Consider the following 14,333-nt stretch of genomic DNA (forward strand, 5'->3'; position numbering starts at 1 on the left):
AATCTCAATCTCTTCACCATCCATCCTGATGCTGCCAGTTGGTCCAATGGTGAGAATCTTTGTCTTCTTGACATTGAGCCTCAATCCATATTGTAGGCTACAGTCCTTGACACTCTGCAGCAGGCGCTTCAGGTCCTCTTCAGTTTCAGCAAGCAGGGTTGTGTCATCAGCATAACACAGATTGTTGATAAATCCTCCACCAATCTTGACCCCACATTTCTCCTCATAGAGCCCAGCCTCCTGGATAATCTGTTCTGCATATAGGTTGAGAAGGTAGTGTAAGCCCTTCCCAATTTTGAACATCTACAGAGATTTTGGAATTCCATTCACTGTTGCACTTTTCTCCCTGCCCACTCCCCCTCCCCCTCCCACATTTTTTTTAAAAGTAAAAAGAAAAGGCAGCGGGGAGGGCTTTTTAAGAAAAAAAAAGTCCTATATGCCCCCATTCCCATCCTGCTCTCCAGAAATTACCTGTTTATTCTGAATTTTACTTATATTTCTAAATAATACAAGCCTGCTTAGTTTTCTCTTTTAGTCATGAGTTTGAGAGATGATTTATTGACTTGATGTTTAGGTCAATGAGGTCAGCTCTATTATTCCCTTTTTTCCTCACTCAGTGGTGTTTTGGGGGTTTTTTCTGCCATTTTTTTAAGGTTTCAATTAGTTACTATCATTTAAAAATCAGGATATTTCAGTTAAGAATCCAGAATTTTGGTTTCTTATGAAAAATTTAAGAAATCAGTAGCACCTTAATGAAATTAGGTGGAGCTGAGCCTCAGGGCCCCTCTTGGGGGGGGGGGGAGACGGGTTCTTTGTGCTCGTTTCTGGAATTCTAATCCACTGATGTTAGCTGCCCGGCTTCCACACTGTGTCTGTCAAGGTGGCCGCGTGGATGGAACCACAGCCAGGCTGATGAGAGTAGTCCTGCTCCTCCCGACTGGACACACTCCTCCCACCGGCTCAGGTCTCTGGCACATGGAGGAAGAAGGAAAGCAGGGAGACGGCTGGCAGGGTGTACAGTCCCAGCAGGGCCTCGTTCCAGGTCATCTGCATCACTGTAGCTGGAGATGGCCAGGTACCTTGTGTGTCCTGGTCCAGTTCTGCCTGCCGCTGGATCGCCTGTCAGTGGATTCAGGCCACTCACATTGCATGGGAACTGGCCTGGCCCGGGCTTTGCTGGGAGATGGTAGTGTGGCCTGCAGACACACAGATTTGGTACTGTCCTGCCCACTCAGCCAGGGGATGGCAGCCTGACCACAGGCCAGCATGATGTTGCGACAGGGGCTCCGCCCACAGACAGGGCTGTGGGGAAATCCAGAAGGTAGCGCACAGTGCTCAGACCTCCCTCTTGGTCCACCTTGAAGTACTCCTGTTTTTGAACTGCAGTGCGCTTCTGGTGGCTGTGCAGGTGGTGAAATGTCTTGTAGACGGTTGTGACTCTGGAAGGGTGGAAAAGTTGCAGCTCGGCTACTTTGATGCAGCGGTAGAACTCATCATCCTCAAGGCTCCAGCCCCAGAAGTGCTTGGACATGCCATTGCACAGCTGACAGTGCAGAAGGATGCCGCCGACATTGGTCTTGTAGTGGTTACAGCAGGTGGAGCTCTGGGGAGGCCACATGGAGGGGTCTGGCCTCAGGGAAGCCATCCATAGCCCAGCTCCTCCTTGAAGGGCAGCAGGTCCACATCGTGCATCGCGATGTGGTCTGTGCTGCTGCTGCTCTCCAGAAGCCGACGTTGATGAGCGCCGCCCAGTTAGACTGAAATGGTCTACCTGGTGGAGCACTTAGATGTGGTGCTGCATCTTCTTTCTGCTCTGGAAGCGGTGCATGTGGGGCACAAAGACCAGGAGCTCCTCAAAGCTTTCCCGAAAGGGCACCAGCACCGCCCGGCGAAGGGGACCCCAGGAGATGTCTTCTTCCCAGTGCTGGGGTGTGCCTGGGGTCTCCTGTCCTTGTCCGCTGGCCACTTGGGCCATATCACCTAAGCAGCTGAGCTAAAGCCAGAGCAGGAAGAGGTGGAAGACGGAGCACTTCCGGGGCAGGCCAGTGTGGAACAACCTAGATCTTCCGGGGCAGCCCAGTGGGCAACCGTCTGCATTTTTTGTGGTCCCAGGGCAGCCACTTTCCGCTGGGAGGGGAACATCGCTGGGGAGGCTGCCGTGCACGTGCACAGGGCTAAGGTTGCAGCATCTGCCACAAGCCCTGCAGCCTACTCTTCTAAAATTTAGTTTTGATTGTAGAGCAGTAAAAGCAGAAGGAAAAGTGATGATGTAAAAGAGCTGAGTATTTCTTTTTTTAAATTAATTTTAATGAAAGTTTACAGAGACTTAGGGTTTCCAGTTATTCATTGTTACACTTTCCTCCCTGCCCACTCCCTTCCCCCCAATCCTTGAAAAGTGAAAGAAATACTCTTTCATTGTTATGCAGTCCCTCCCCCCAAGTCCACTCCACAATGCAGCCTTCACTCTGAACTCCTGTCATGACAATAATACCTAATCAGATATCCCTTTCAAACAGTTCTCTCCCTTATCTGCTTCAATGCAATATACATCATTCCTCTTCTCCTTCTCTTTCTTCCCTCAACCTTAATGTCAATCCCCTTTTACAACAGTGGCCCTATGTAATATTTGTCCTTTTGTGACTGAGATCTTTTCACTCAGCATAATGTCCTCCAAGGCCATCCATTATGCAAAATATTTAACGAGTTCCTTGTTTTTCAATGCTGCATAGCATTCCATTGTGATAATATACCACAGCTTCTCTATCCATTCATTTGTTGATGGGCACTTGGGTTGTTTCCAGCTTTTTGCTTTCCTGAACAAAGCCAATCACTAAAGTGACAGATGAAGAATTGAAGACTTCCACCAACTTCTGCAGTCTGAAATGGATCAAATATACAGTCAAGTTGCATTAATAATAATTGGTAACTGGAATGCATAAGTAGAAAACAAAGAACAAGGATTGATGGTTGGAAAATATGGCCTTCACGATGACAGTTAAGACCAGAGCTTGCATGATAAAATTTTGTACAATCAATAAATTATTCATTCCAAACACATTTTTTAAAAACACGTGGCTATTATACATACTGACCTCACCTGATAAATGGCATAGAAATCAGTTTGACTACACATCTGTGCAGAAGCTCAGTATTAGTAGTCAAAGCAAGGCCAGGGGTTGACTCTGGAACAGACCATCAATTACCGTGGACAAGTTAAAGTTAAAGTGGAAGAAAATCCTCGAAAACTAAACTATGTCCCTGAATTTATCCCAACTGAAATTAAAAGCCAAGAATAGATGTGATGCCTTGAACACTAATGACCAAAGACTAGAGAAGTTGTGATATGACATCAAAAATATCATCCATGAGAGAAACAAATGGTCCTCTAAAAGGTAGAGATAAGACCAAAATGAGTCTTTGGTTATTTAAAAACCAAAAGAGACTATGAAACATCCGTTTGTGTTCTACTTTTACATGCTCTTATGTCTCTTTATTAAAGATGGACTTTTTGTTATCTGTTTCATGTTGCAATAGACTAATTCTTGAGATGTAAAAGGAGAAGGTCTGAAGTCTGGTAATAGTCCTTGATGAGCACAGATCCTGGGGGAGTCTGAATGAACTGTCTGCTCAAAGAACTCTTGTCATTTGGAATTTCTTCGCCATTGAAGCACCATTATAGACTTAGAAACATATACTTGAGCAGACATGACTCAAAGGTTGCCTTCTTAGACTCATAGCTACCTGAGAGAGAAGTTCTAGAATTGGCTGACCCTAAAACTCCAGAAATTTCCTTTTCTCGGTTTTTTTTTTGGCTTGGTGGTTTTATTTTCCCCAAAAATGGGGCTGACACTTTTCCCTGCCTGAGTTGGAAACAAATGAAAAGAGTCAAGCAGAAATTTTAGTGTCAGCTTTATCACTTGTAAGTGCTAGATGGAAGCATATGGCTTGTGTGTGCAGCTTTGGCTTCATAATACAGTACTACTTGATCATGAGCCACTAACCTATTTCGAATCTTGGATTCTTTGCATATCCTTTTGGGACTGCTGATGGGCAGCTTGGAATCTGCCCTCTCCCAAAGGCTCTGAATTTAGTCATAAACAAAAGACAAAATAAAACCCAAACTCATTGCCATCAAGTTGGAACCAGCTCATAGCTGACCCTCCAGCAGGTCTTTGGGAGTTTGTAAATCACACAGGAGGAGATTGCCCATCTTCCTCCTGTGCAGTGGCTGGTGGACTCAAACTGCCACAGAGGTGCCACCTTTCCAGAACAACTGTGTATGGACTCTGCCACCAGAGCTCCCTTAATTCAGTCAACTCCTGGGAAACATGAACTCAGTGAGAAAAGTTTATCCTCCATTTAATATCCCCACCCCCATCCCTAAGTACAGCTAACCAGCCTGACAATTACAGCTCATCGGGTAATTTCAATTATTATTAACGATTCAGTAGTACCAGCTACAAAGTTTTATACTTTGTAACCGAAAGAGGAAATCATCTTGTAAGTTAAAATACAAAGAAATCAAAGTCCAAAAATATTAAAGTGAATCCCAGAATCAGGTGTTTCTGTCTTGTTAATGTCCAAATAAAGTCCAAATTCTTCAGTAATAAATAAATGCCTCCCAGTTTTCTTTGTTTCATAGTTCTGTCTACAGTTTAAGAAATACAGCTGCCACTACTACTTGGGGAGCTCTGGTGGCCTAGTGGATAAAGAGTTGCACTGCCAACCCAAAGGCACAGATTTCATATCCTCTAGCTGCTTCTCGGGAGAAAGATGGGCATTCTCCTCCCATGTGATTTACAGCCTCTGAAAACCTGCTAGAGGATCAGCCTTTTGGGTTGGTTCTGCCATGATGCCACATAACAACAGCTTGCACTTGCACAGAGATATGCCTGGGTTCAGAGCCAGAGGCCTGCTGGAACTTGATAAGGTAGGACTGCTAACAGTGTAACAACAGCAGTTTTGGCATCTGGTATTTCTGATATCAGGCAGTTTTCCAAGTGGAGAAAATTCAAGTTAATATAAGAAGATAGATGTATGTTTAGAGTAATTTGAAATGTTTTGGTCTGCCAAACAATGACTTAGGTTTGTTTTTTCCCCCTGCCCTTACAGGATTCCAGACTTCCAACAGAATTATCAGTGACAACTCTTGTGACCTTTGTGGACATTACCCAGAAACCAGAGCCTCCAAGGGGCCAAACACAGTTGGACTGGAAAATGCCATTTGACTTCTTCTTTCCCTTCAGAGTGGCATTCAGCAAAGGAGCAGACTCTCCAACAGGCTCAATCTTTCCTGTCCTTGTATTCTGTCTCCTACTGCTGGGTGTTCTCAACTTAGATACTAAGTGAGGAATGGCGGGGGGAAGATCAGATTCTGTTTTCCCTGTGGGAAGCTCTGAAGTAGCCAACTTATCTTGGCTAAATAGATTCTTACCTGCTCACTACTTGAAGAGAGCATTTAAGAAAATAAAAGGATTTTAAGGAAAGAACCTTTGGAGAAAGTGTTTAGAAAAGTAATGAACACTTTATTCTTCATAGCTCCCTGGTTAGGGCTCTGCAGACCAGTAGCAATATACTTTCTCAAACAAGGAAGACACGGAGCCCTCCCTCCAGCCCTGCCGATTGGGTTGTACCTGACTAAAGGCTTCGAAGGTCTTCATCCAGCTGGTCGCAGGCACACTTAGGCCCAGCACATGTTAACACTGCCAGGAAGGATAAATTCAGGAATACTTATCTTCTGGAGTCAAAAGGTCCTAACTGTTCAGAACTGAAAACTGGCTGTGTATTTTGTCTGGCTCTTTCCCACACCCTAGACCATACCCTTTCCCGCAGGCATGAGTGGGAAAGGCAATTCTTGCTTCTCCATTTCTAAAATAAACATGAATCCCAGTTTTGTTTTCTACTAGCAGATAATCTTTCCCTCCATTGTGATAAGGAGAAATAAAAAGAAGAATTCTTTACACTAATTCCAGCAGCATAGCTGAAGTCAACTGACGTGTGATAATTATGGTACTCAAAAAAGCCCAAGAGAAACAAAAGAAAGCTATGGCTTCCAGCCTTCCAGCGAGATGACGGACTAGACAGATGGCAGCCTCTTCAACTAAAACTCCAGGAAACTAAAGGTAGCAGATATAGATGATAATCCTGAAATTCAGAGTCTCAAAGGAAATGATATAGAAGCAGTTCAAGAACCAACTAATGACAAGATACTAAGTGAAAACATTAAATGTGGAGACAGATGAAGCTGTGAATTGGGTTATAGACATCCTAAGCATGGCTATTTTGAACTTTTCAAGCAGACACCTGATCAGTGCAGGACTCTAGGACAGCAACTGTGTTCACACCATGGCTGGGTGACCCCAAGAAAGGCACAGTCAAGGGGAGCTCTGTTTGCCTAGTGGCAAGAAGCTGCACTGCACTCCCAGAGGAACACGGTTCGAATCCACCAGATGCTCTGCCGGAGAAGGAGGCGCAATATCCTCCTGTACCAGTCAGATCTGATTTGACGGTACACGCACACAAAATAAAAATAAAAATAAATAAAAAAAGAAAGGCACAGTCTCCGTCTCGTTCCTCATACCCTGCGAGGCTATGACTTTCCTCATGGCTGCCTACCAGGTGACAGATACTGCTCCTCTGGCCACATCCCAGCTCCACCTGAGGCCAGCTAGACTTTCACTGTTTTTCACCTGGAGCCATGAGTGCACAAGGTGTCACAGTCTCACTCTCTCTACTTTGGGGCACTGGTAGGCTATGCTGTGCTGTGCCTAGCTCATGGCCAGCCTTTACAGTGGACAGAAATGCCATCTCTAAGTAGGATCCTTTTCTCTGGCTACCTCTCCAGTTGGCAGAATCTGCCTCCACTTCTGGATTCCCTGCGTGTACCAATCTTCTGGACAGCAGAGATACCATCCTTGGTCAGGGAGACTACCTTAGGCACCTGTGAGGCCAGAAAAGACCCTATGCCAGGCTGAGTGCCCTGCCCTTCAGTGATCCTTACTGAGGTGCTGGCATAGGTGCTGCTGTGGTCTGGTACCATATCGTGAGTGTTCCCTGATATCCTTAGTGCCTTCAGCTACCCCTCAGACAAGCAGAAAACTGCCCTGCAGAAATGCTGTCCCAGACCAGACATCTTTCCTCCATCTGCCATGGCAGTGGCAGTAGTACCAGTAAGGTCCCCAGCCCAATAAAAACAGTAATCATATAAGGAGAAAACTTTAATATAACAATAACATTCAAATCAGGAGACTTAGGTACTTTTTGGCACTAACAGTGTAATTAGTAAGACTTATTTTTCATACGTTTAAAGGAAAAGACAATTTACAGAGAGCAATGCAGGGAGGCCTTCTGGGGCCCCACTAATCTATGCAATTTAGAGATTCTGGCTTGTGGAGGAAAATGATCTTAAAAGGTAGTTTTCTGTTGTCATTTATTAATGGAGAGGAATTGGATGGAAAATAGAACAACTGGAAAACAGGAAGTATACAAATATTTGGACTTGTTATTAGTTAAATGGTGCCCCACCCCTAAAATATATGTCTAAATCCCAAAACATGTGGACATAATCTCATCTGAGAATAGTGTTTTCTATATTATGGCAATGAGGTTGTAGAAGTATAGAATTTATCTGAAGCAAATTTTTTTATTGCAGTTTTTTATTAGGTTTTTTTTTTTTTTACTGAAAATATAAACCACTAACTCATAGCTCCTCATACAGCCCAGTGTCTCGGATGATCTGTTCTGCATACAGATTGAAAAGGTATGGAGACAGAATACACGCCTGATGGACCGCCTTCTTGATTTGAACCATGTAGTGTCTCCTTGCTCTGTTCTGACGACTGCCTCTTGGTCTAAGTATAGGTTTCACATTAGCACAATCAAATGTTCTGGGATTCCCATTCTCAGAGTCAGCCGCAGCTTGTTGTGATCCACACAGTCAAAAGCCTTTGCATAGTCAATGAAGCACACATAGACATCCTTCTGGTATTATTTGCTTCCTGCCAAGATCCATCTAATTAACTATAATATCCCTAGTACCACGACCTCTTCTAAATCCAGCCTGCACATCTGGCATTTCTCTGTTGACATATGGTTCCAAACGTTTTTGGATAATTTTCAGCAGAATCTTGCTTGTGTGTGATATTAATGATATTGTTCTATAATTTACACAACAATTTCGATTGGGTTTCCAAGGTTATAAATCAAATGGAAGGAGAAGACTGTCCATTCATCTTTCTTCCTCAGAGCCACTGGTGATTTGAATGTCTCTAGGCTCAGACTGTGGGGTCAGGATTGGTGGACAATTTATCAACCTGCGTTATGCGGATGACACAACCCTGCTTGCTGAAACTGAAGAGGACCTGAAGCGCCTGCTGCAGAGTGTCAAGGACTGCAGCCTACAATACGGATTGAGGCTCAAGATTCTCACCACTGGACCAATTGGCAGCATCAGGATGGATGGTGAAGAGATTGAGATTGTACACAGCTTTAGTTTGCTTGGCTCTGTAGTCAACAGTCTTGGCACCAGCAGCCAGGAAATTAAAAGGCGCATTGCCATGGGAAAGTCTGCTGTTAGGGACCTCTCCAAAGTACTGAAGAGCAATGGTGTCTCTCTGGAGACTAAGGTGTGTCTGATACAGGCCATGGTCTTCGCAATCACTTGTTATGCATCAGAGAGTTGGACAATGACCAAGGAGGATAGAAGGAGAATTGATGCCTTTGAGCTGTGGTGCTGGAGAAGAGTATTGAGAATACCATGGACTGCTAGGAAAACAAAGAGATTTGTCCTGGAAAGGGTTAAACCGGGTGGCTCCTTGGAGGCAAGGATTCTGAGGCTCTGTCTAACATACTTTGTGTTGTGAGGAGGGACCGTTCCTTGGAGAGGGACATCATGCTTGGGAGGGTGGAGGGACAGCGCAGGAGAGGAAGGCCCTCTATGAGGTGGATTGATTCAGTGACTGGGGTAATTGGGATGGGAGTGTCAGAGACAGTGCGATTGCCACAGGACAGAGCAGAGTTTAGGGCTGTTGTACATAGGGTCGCTATGAGTCGCAGGCGACTCGACGGCACATAACAACAAGAGGCTCAGCCTATGAGTTAGCTGCACAACATCCTACAGACTATGCCAGTAGAGTGTAAGTACGTGTTTTGCCAATTCAGCTTTTTAAAGGTGGACCACTTGTTGCCAGAAATTACAGAAAGCTGTTTAACTCTATCCTAAATCAATATGATTTTCCCATCACCATAAACCAAACTGAGTCCTCCATAAGCAATAATCTGCTCCCCCTGCCCTTCTCTCTTTCCCTGGCAACCACTAATATATGGTCTCTAGTATTTATTCTTATCTTTTGATATAAATGAAGCCATACAACGTTTATAACTTTGCAATTGACTTATCTCACTCAGAATAATGCCTTGAAGCTCCATCCATATTACAACATGTGCCAAGCTTTGATTTCTCTTACTGTTGAATAGTATTCCTTTGTAGGTGTATACCACATTTTCCTATTTATCCATCTGTTGACTAACACATTTTTGAGATACAAAAGGAGCAGCTTAGGCACAGAAGGAAGCACAGATGGAGGAAAATAGATGTCATGCAATAAAACTTGCCAAGATTCTCTCTTCCTGTTCTCCATCATGGCGCAGGATCAAGGCAAAAAAGAGAACCCCGTGCGGGAGCTGCGCATCTGCAAGCTCTGCCTCAACATCTGTGTAGGCGAGAGTGGAGACAGGCTGACCTGGGCCACCAAGGTGTTGGAGCAGCTCACAGCCCAGACTCCTGTGTTCTCCAAAGCTAGATACACCGTCAGATCCTTTGGCATTAGGAGAAATGAAAAAATTGCTGTCCACTGCACAGGCCGTGGGGCCAAAGCAGAGGAAATCTTGGAGAAAGGTCTAAAGGTGCAGGAATACGAGTTAAGAAAAAATAACTTCTCAGATACTGGAAACTTTGGTTTTGGGATCCAGGAGCACATTGATCTTGGGATCAAATATGACCCCAGTATTGGTATCAACGGCCTGGACTTCTATGTGGTGCTGGGTAGACCAGGTTTCAGCATCGCAGACAAGAAGCACAGGACAGGCTGCACTGGGGCCAAACAGAATCAGCAAAGAGGAGGCCATGCGCTGGTTCCAGCAGAAGTATGATGGGATCATCCTTCCTGGCAAAAAAAATCCCGTTTCTATCCAAAAGGCCAATAAAATGTTTTCGTGAAGTGTAAAAAGCAAAAAAACAAACAAAAAAAAACTTGCCAAGAAATCAGGAATAGAAGGTAAAAAGAGAAAAGGACATTTCCCTAGAGTCTGCAACCTGAATCAGAATCCTAGGCTCAGTGTTTTGTTCTGTTGTACAGAGTTGCTGTGAATTGGAACTGACTCAATGATACCTAACAACAGCCATGAGAAAAGAAATTTGTTAGAGCTAGGCCCTTGTAATATTTCTCCTACAGCAGCACTAAGAAATTAAGGCCCAGAGCAGAATTAGCCTACCATTGTAATTAAGGCAAAAGTTTGACAGAAGTAAATCTTTAGTTATTCTAAAATTACAAATCTCTTTTTATAAAGAATGGACTTTAACTCCAGCAAAAATAGTATTGAATACTCACTATTAGTGAAATACAGAATTCTAAGCAATAGCCCCTAACAAAGCAAGGTGACAATTTAGTCGGGAAGGTGTGATATATGACAAGAAGAATATAAAGGAACAATTACCATCAAGTTGATTCTAACTATCAGTCAGAACCAACTTATAGCTAATCCTTCAATGCGTTTTTGGAGGCTGTAAATCAGGAGGAGACTGACCATCTTTTTTCTGCAGAGACCTTGGTGGATTTGAACCCCACTCCCCCCCTGCAAATGTTCAAGCTTTGGGTTAGCAGTGCAACTATACAGACTAGGCCACGGGAGCTCCCACCGATTTTTATAATCACAGAAAATAAAATCCATTTATATTTTGAAAAAAATACTTGGCTGTCCAAAAAAGAATGACCCTGTTTATTATATTTAGGACTGTTCCATATTCTTGAGTAATTTAATTCTGGTTAGCACTCTAGGTCCATCTTTTAAATCAGGGGTTCCCAAACACCAGTCACAACAGTGCTTTCTTTAGAGAAAAAGATGGTGAAACTCTGTCTTGCATACTGTGAGCATGCTGTCAGGAGAGACCAGCCCTTGGGAAAATCTGCTGTCAAGGACCTCTTCAAAGTGCTCCACACCAGGGATGCCCATTTAGAGAGGAACTTGACACAGACCATGGCATTTTCAATTGCTTCCTATGCATGTGATACCTGGACATTGGAAGACTGAAGAACTGTAATGGGGAGAATTACTGCATATACCACAAACAGCCAAGCACTTCCTCTTAGAAGAAGTGCAGCCAAGAGTGCTCGGTACAGGTGAGGATGGTAAAATTTCACCTTACATATGTTGGGCATGTTATTAGGAGAGGCCAATACTTGGGGAAAAGAAGACCTTTAGCTAAAGTCAAGACCCTCGATGAGTCACATTATAACTGCAACAATGGACTTAAGCAATTGTGAGGATTCAAGGTCAAAGGGAGAACAAAGGATTCAAGGAATATCAACATGTAAACAAAGGGAGTGAACAGCCTCAACTGCCCCTCCCTTCACTCCCTAGAAGACCACCCACCTGGCTAAACCACAATGGAATGTCCCTCTCTTCACTCCCTAAAGACCCTCACTATCAAACCTGCCCTAATTCACTTTGAAAACAATGAAATACAGGCCTGAGGGTGGAGGGTTAGAAGCCTTTGGCTTGGGAGCATGACTCTCTCCACTAGGTCAGCTGATCTCCTCCATGTTGGTGTTATTGTTGTTAAGTGCCAAGTCATAGCGACCCTATGAACGAAAGTCCTCAACACTTGTGTGACTTTCATCCTTTCTTCAGGTTCATAGGGTTTCTGGAGGCAAGCTATTATGGAAGTAGATGTCGCTCCTGCTTCCAAGCTTGTTTTAATCCGGGATCACCACCAAACACTGTCGGCCATGCATAACCATTAAGGCATGTGACACATTGGTGTCACAGTGCAGGATGCGGTATTTCTCTGGTCTGGTCTCTCTGTGTGTTTCTCTTTTTGCAGACCAAGGAATCCCGCCCGGGAGACCCCTTAGTAAAGCTTTAGCTTGCTTGCTTTCTCTGGTCCCTTCCTTGAGTCCTTGGTCTTACATCCAGTGTGAAGACCTAACAGATAGGGCAGAAGTTGGCACATAGGGTCACTATGGGTTGGAGATGACTGGGCAGTGCTCAACAACAAAAAGCTCTCACTGCCATCGAGTGGGTTCAAACTTACAGAGACCTTCCATGGGTTTCTGAGGCTGTAAATATTTACAGGCGGAGACTGTTCATCTCCTGGGGAGTATAGCAGCTGATGAATTCAAACTGCCAACTTTCAGTTGGTCCCATGTAAGCAGTAAGACTGCAGAACTCCTGGTAACCCTTCCCATGTCAGAGTAGAATTGTGCTCCATAGAATTTCTCAAGGACTTACTTTCCAGAAGTAAACAGCCAGATCTTTTTTTTCTAAGTGATAAAAATATGGAGACATTGTTATTATTGTTCTTGTTATGTGCCGTAGAGTCACTTGCAATTCATAGTGACCCTATGTACAACATCCCTAAACTCTGCTCTGTTGTGCCAATCGCACCGTCTCTGATACACCCATCCCGATTACCCCAGTCACTGAATCAATCCACCTCATAGTGGGCCTTCCCCTTCTGCGCTGTCCCTCCACCCTCCCAAGCATGATGTCCCTCTCCAAGGACCTGTCCCTCCTTGCAACATGTCCAAAGTATGTTAAATGGGGTCTCAGAATCCTTGCCTCCAAGGAGCAGTCCGGTTTGATCCTTTCCAGGATGAATCTGTTTATTTTCCTAGCAGTCCATGGTACCCTTAATAGTCTTCTTCAGCACCACAGCTTAAAGGCATCAATTCTCCTTCCATCCTCCTTAGTCATTGTTCAACTCTCGGATGCATAACAAATGATAGCAAAGACCATGGCCCGTATCAGATGTATCTTAGTTTCCAAAGAGACACCATTGCTCCTCAGTACTTTGCAGAGGTCCCTAACAGCAGACTTTCCAATGGCAATACGTCTTCTAATTTCCTGGCTACTGGTGCTGAGAGTGTTGACTGTAGAGCCAAGCAAACTGAAGCTGTGAACAATCTCAATCTCTTCACCATCCATCCTGATGCTTTCAATTGGTCCAGTGGTGAGAATTTTTGTCTTCTTGTCACTGAGCCTCAATCTGTATGGAGACATTAAAGAAATGAAAAACTAAGAAGATAGCTTTGTTCTAGAGATGGTTCAAGAGATATATTTGATCCTAGTTATTCTGGACTCAGCCTGTGCCTGAAGGAACCCTTCCCTTTGAGGAAAGCTCTGCAAATAGGTAGAGGTAAAGACAATCAATGCTATAAGGGTAAATCTGCATTACAAAATGTTGGAACAGTTCTATTATCAGGTAATTAAGTGCAGCTTTAAAAGGCAGTCTTCTTATCTGCCTTTGTCAATGGAGTTGGACTATGACTCTTGAGGACCTAGATGACTATAGGGGGCAATCTTGTGATCGTTGTGTGAAAATTTTTCATCTAGAAAGAAGTTTGCCAGAAGACTTTGTTTCAGAGATCCAGGTGAATATGGGTAATTCTGACCTGTTCCAGGGATGTAAATGGTCAACAGCAACGTATCCACCACACTCATACCCACTTCCCCACTGCATCCGCATTACACGCACACACACACACTGCATCCGCATCTCTCTCTCTCACACACACATACACACACACACACACACACACACGCACACACACTACCGCCCCCCACTGCATCCGCATCACACACACACACACATACATACACACACTACATCCGCATTTCACAGACACACACACACACACACACACTACTGCCCCCCCCCCATGGTATTTGCCAGCAACTGGGAGAAACACACTCCACCCACCATATGGTATTTGCCTACAATTGAGAGGAACAGGCACTTTTTGTTTCCAACAGCAACACACACATATTCATAAACTGTACGATTGATATTTAACAGCTGCATTTCCCCCCACCTCCTTTGGACAGCCCTATGTGTGGGGTGCCCCTAACCCCTATTTGCCGAGACGCGGACCTCTGTCCAGACCTGGAGCCCCGCCTCCGCAGCGTGTCACCGGCTCGGGCGAGCGCGGGGGACGGAGCAGGCCGTGAGGGGCGGGGCTCGGCGCCGGGGGCGGGGCTCGCCACGTGGAGCGGGGACGCGATTCTCAGAGGCGGCTACGCCATTGGCGCAGCGTAGGTCCCGGCTGGCCCCTCGC

The 14,333-nt window shown here is 44.7% G+C and overlaps 1 protein-coding gene and 2 pseudogenes across 1 annotated transcript in view; 2 read left to right on the top strand and 1 right to left on the bottom strand.

Moving 5' to 3' along the window:
* Window positions 1–5,349, top strand: part of LOC102856776 (tectonic-3-like) — a 42,943-nt gene extending 37,594 nt beyond the window's left edge. Inside the window, exon 14 of the mRNA XM_006880210.1 lies at window positions 5,113–5,349. Coding sequence (XP_006880272.1) covers window positions 5,113–5,349 — 237 coding nt within the window. The remainder of the gene's footprint in view (window positions 1–5,112) is intronic.
* On the bottom strand, window positions 1,053–2,142 carry LOC102865572 (annotated as a pseudogene).
* A 4,290-nt stretch (window positions 5,350–9,639) lies between the features above and the next one.
* On the top strand, window positions 9,640–10,216 carry LOC102857180 (annotated as a pseudogene).
* The last annotated feature ends 4,117 nt before the right edge of the window (window positions 10,217–14,333 follow it).

The sequence above is a fragment of the Elephantulus edwardii genome, unplaced genomic scaffold (assembly GCF_000299155.1).
Source record: "Elephantulus edwardii isolate Elephantulus edwardi_28Jun2011 unplaced genomic scaffold, EleEdw1.0 scaffold00006, whole genome shotgun sequence".
Classification (NCBI taxonomy): domain Eukaryota; kingdom Metazoa; phylum Chordata; class Mammalia; order Macroscelidea; family Macroscelididae; genus Elephantulus; species Elephantulus edwardii.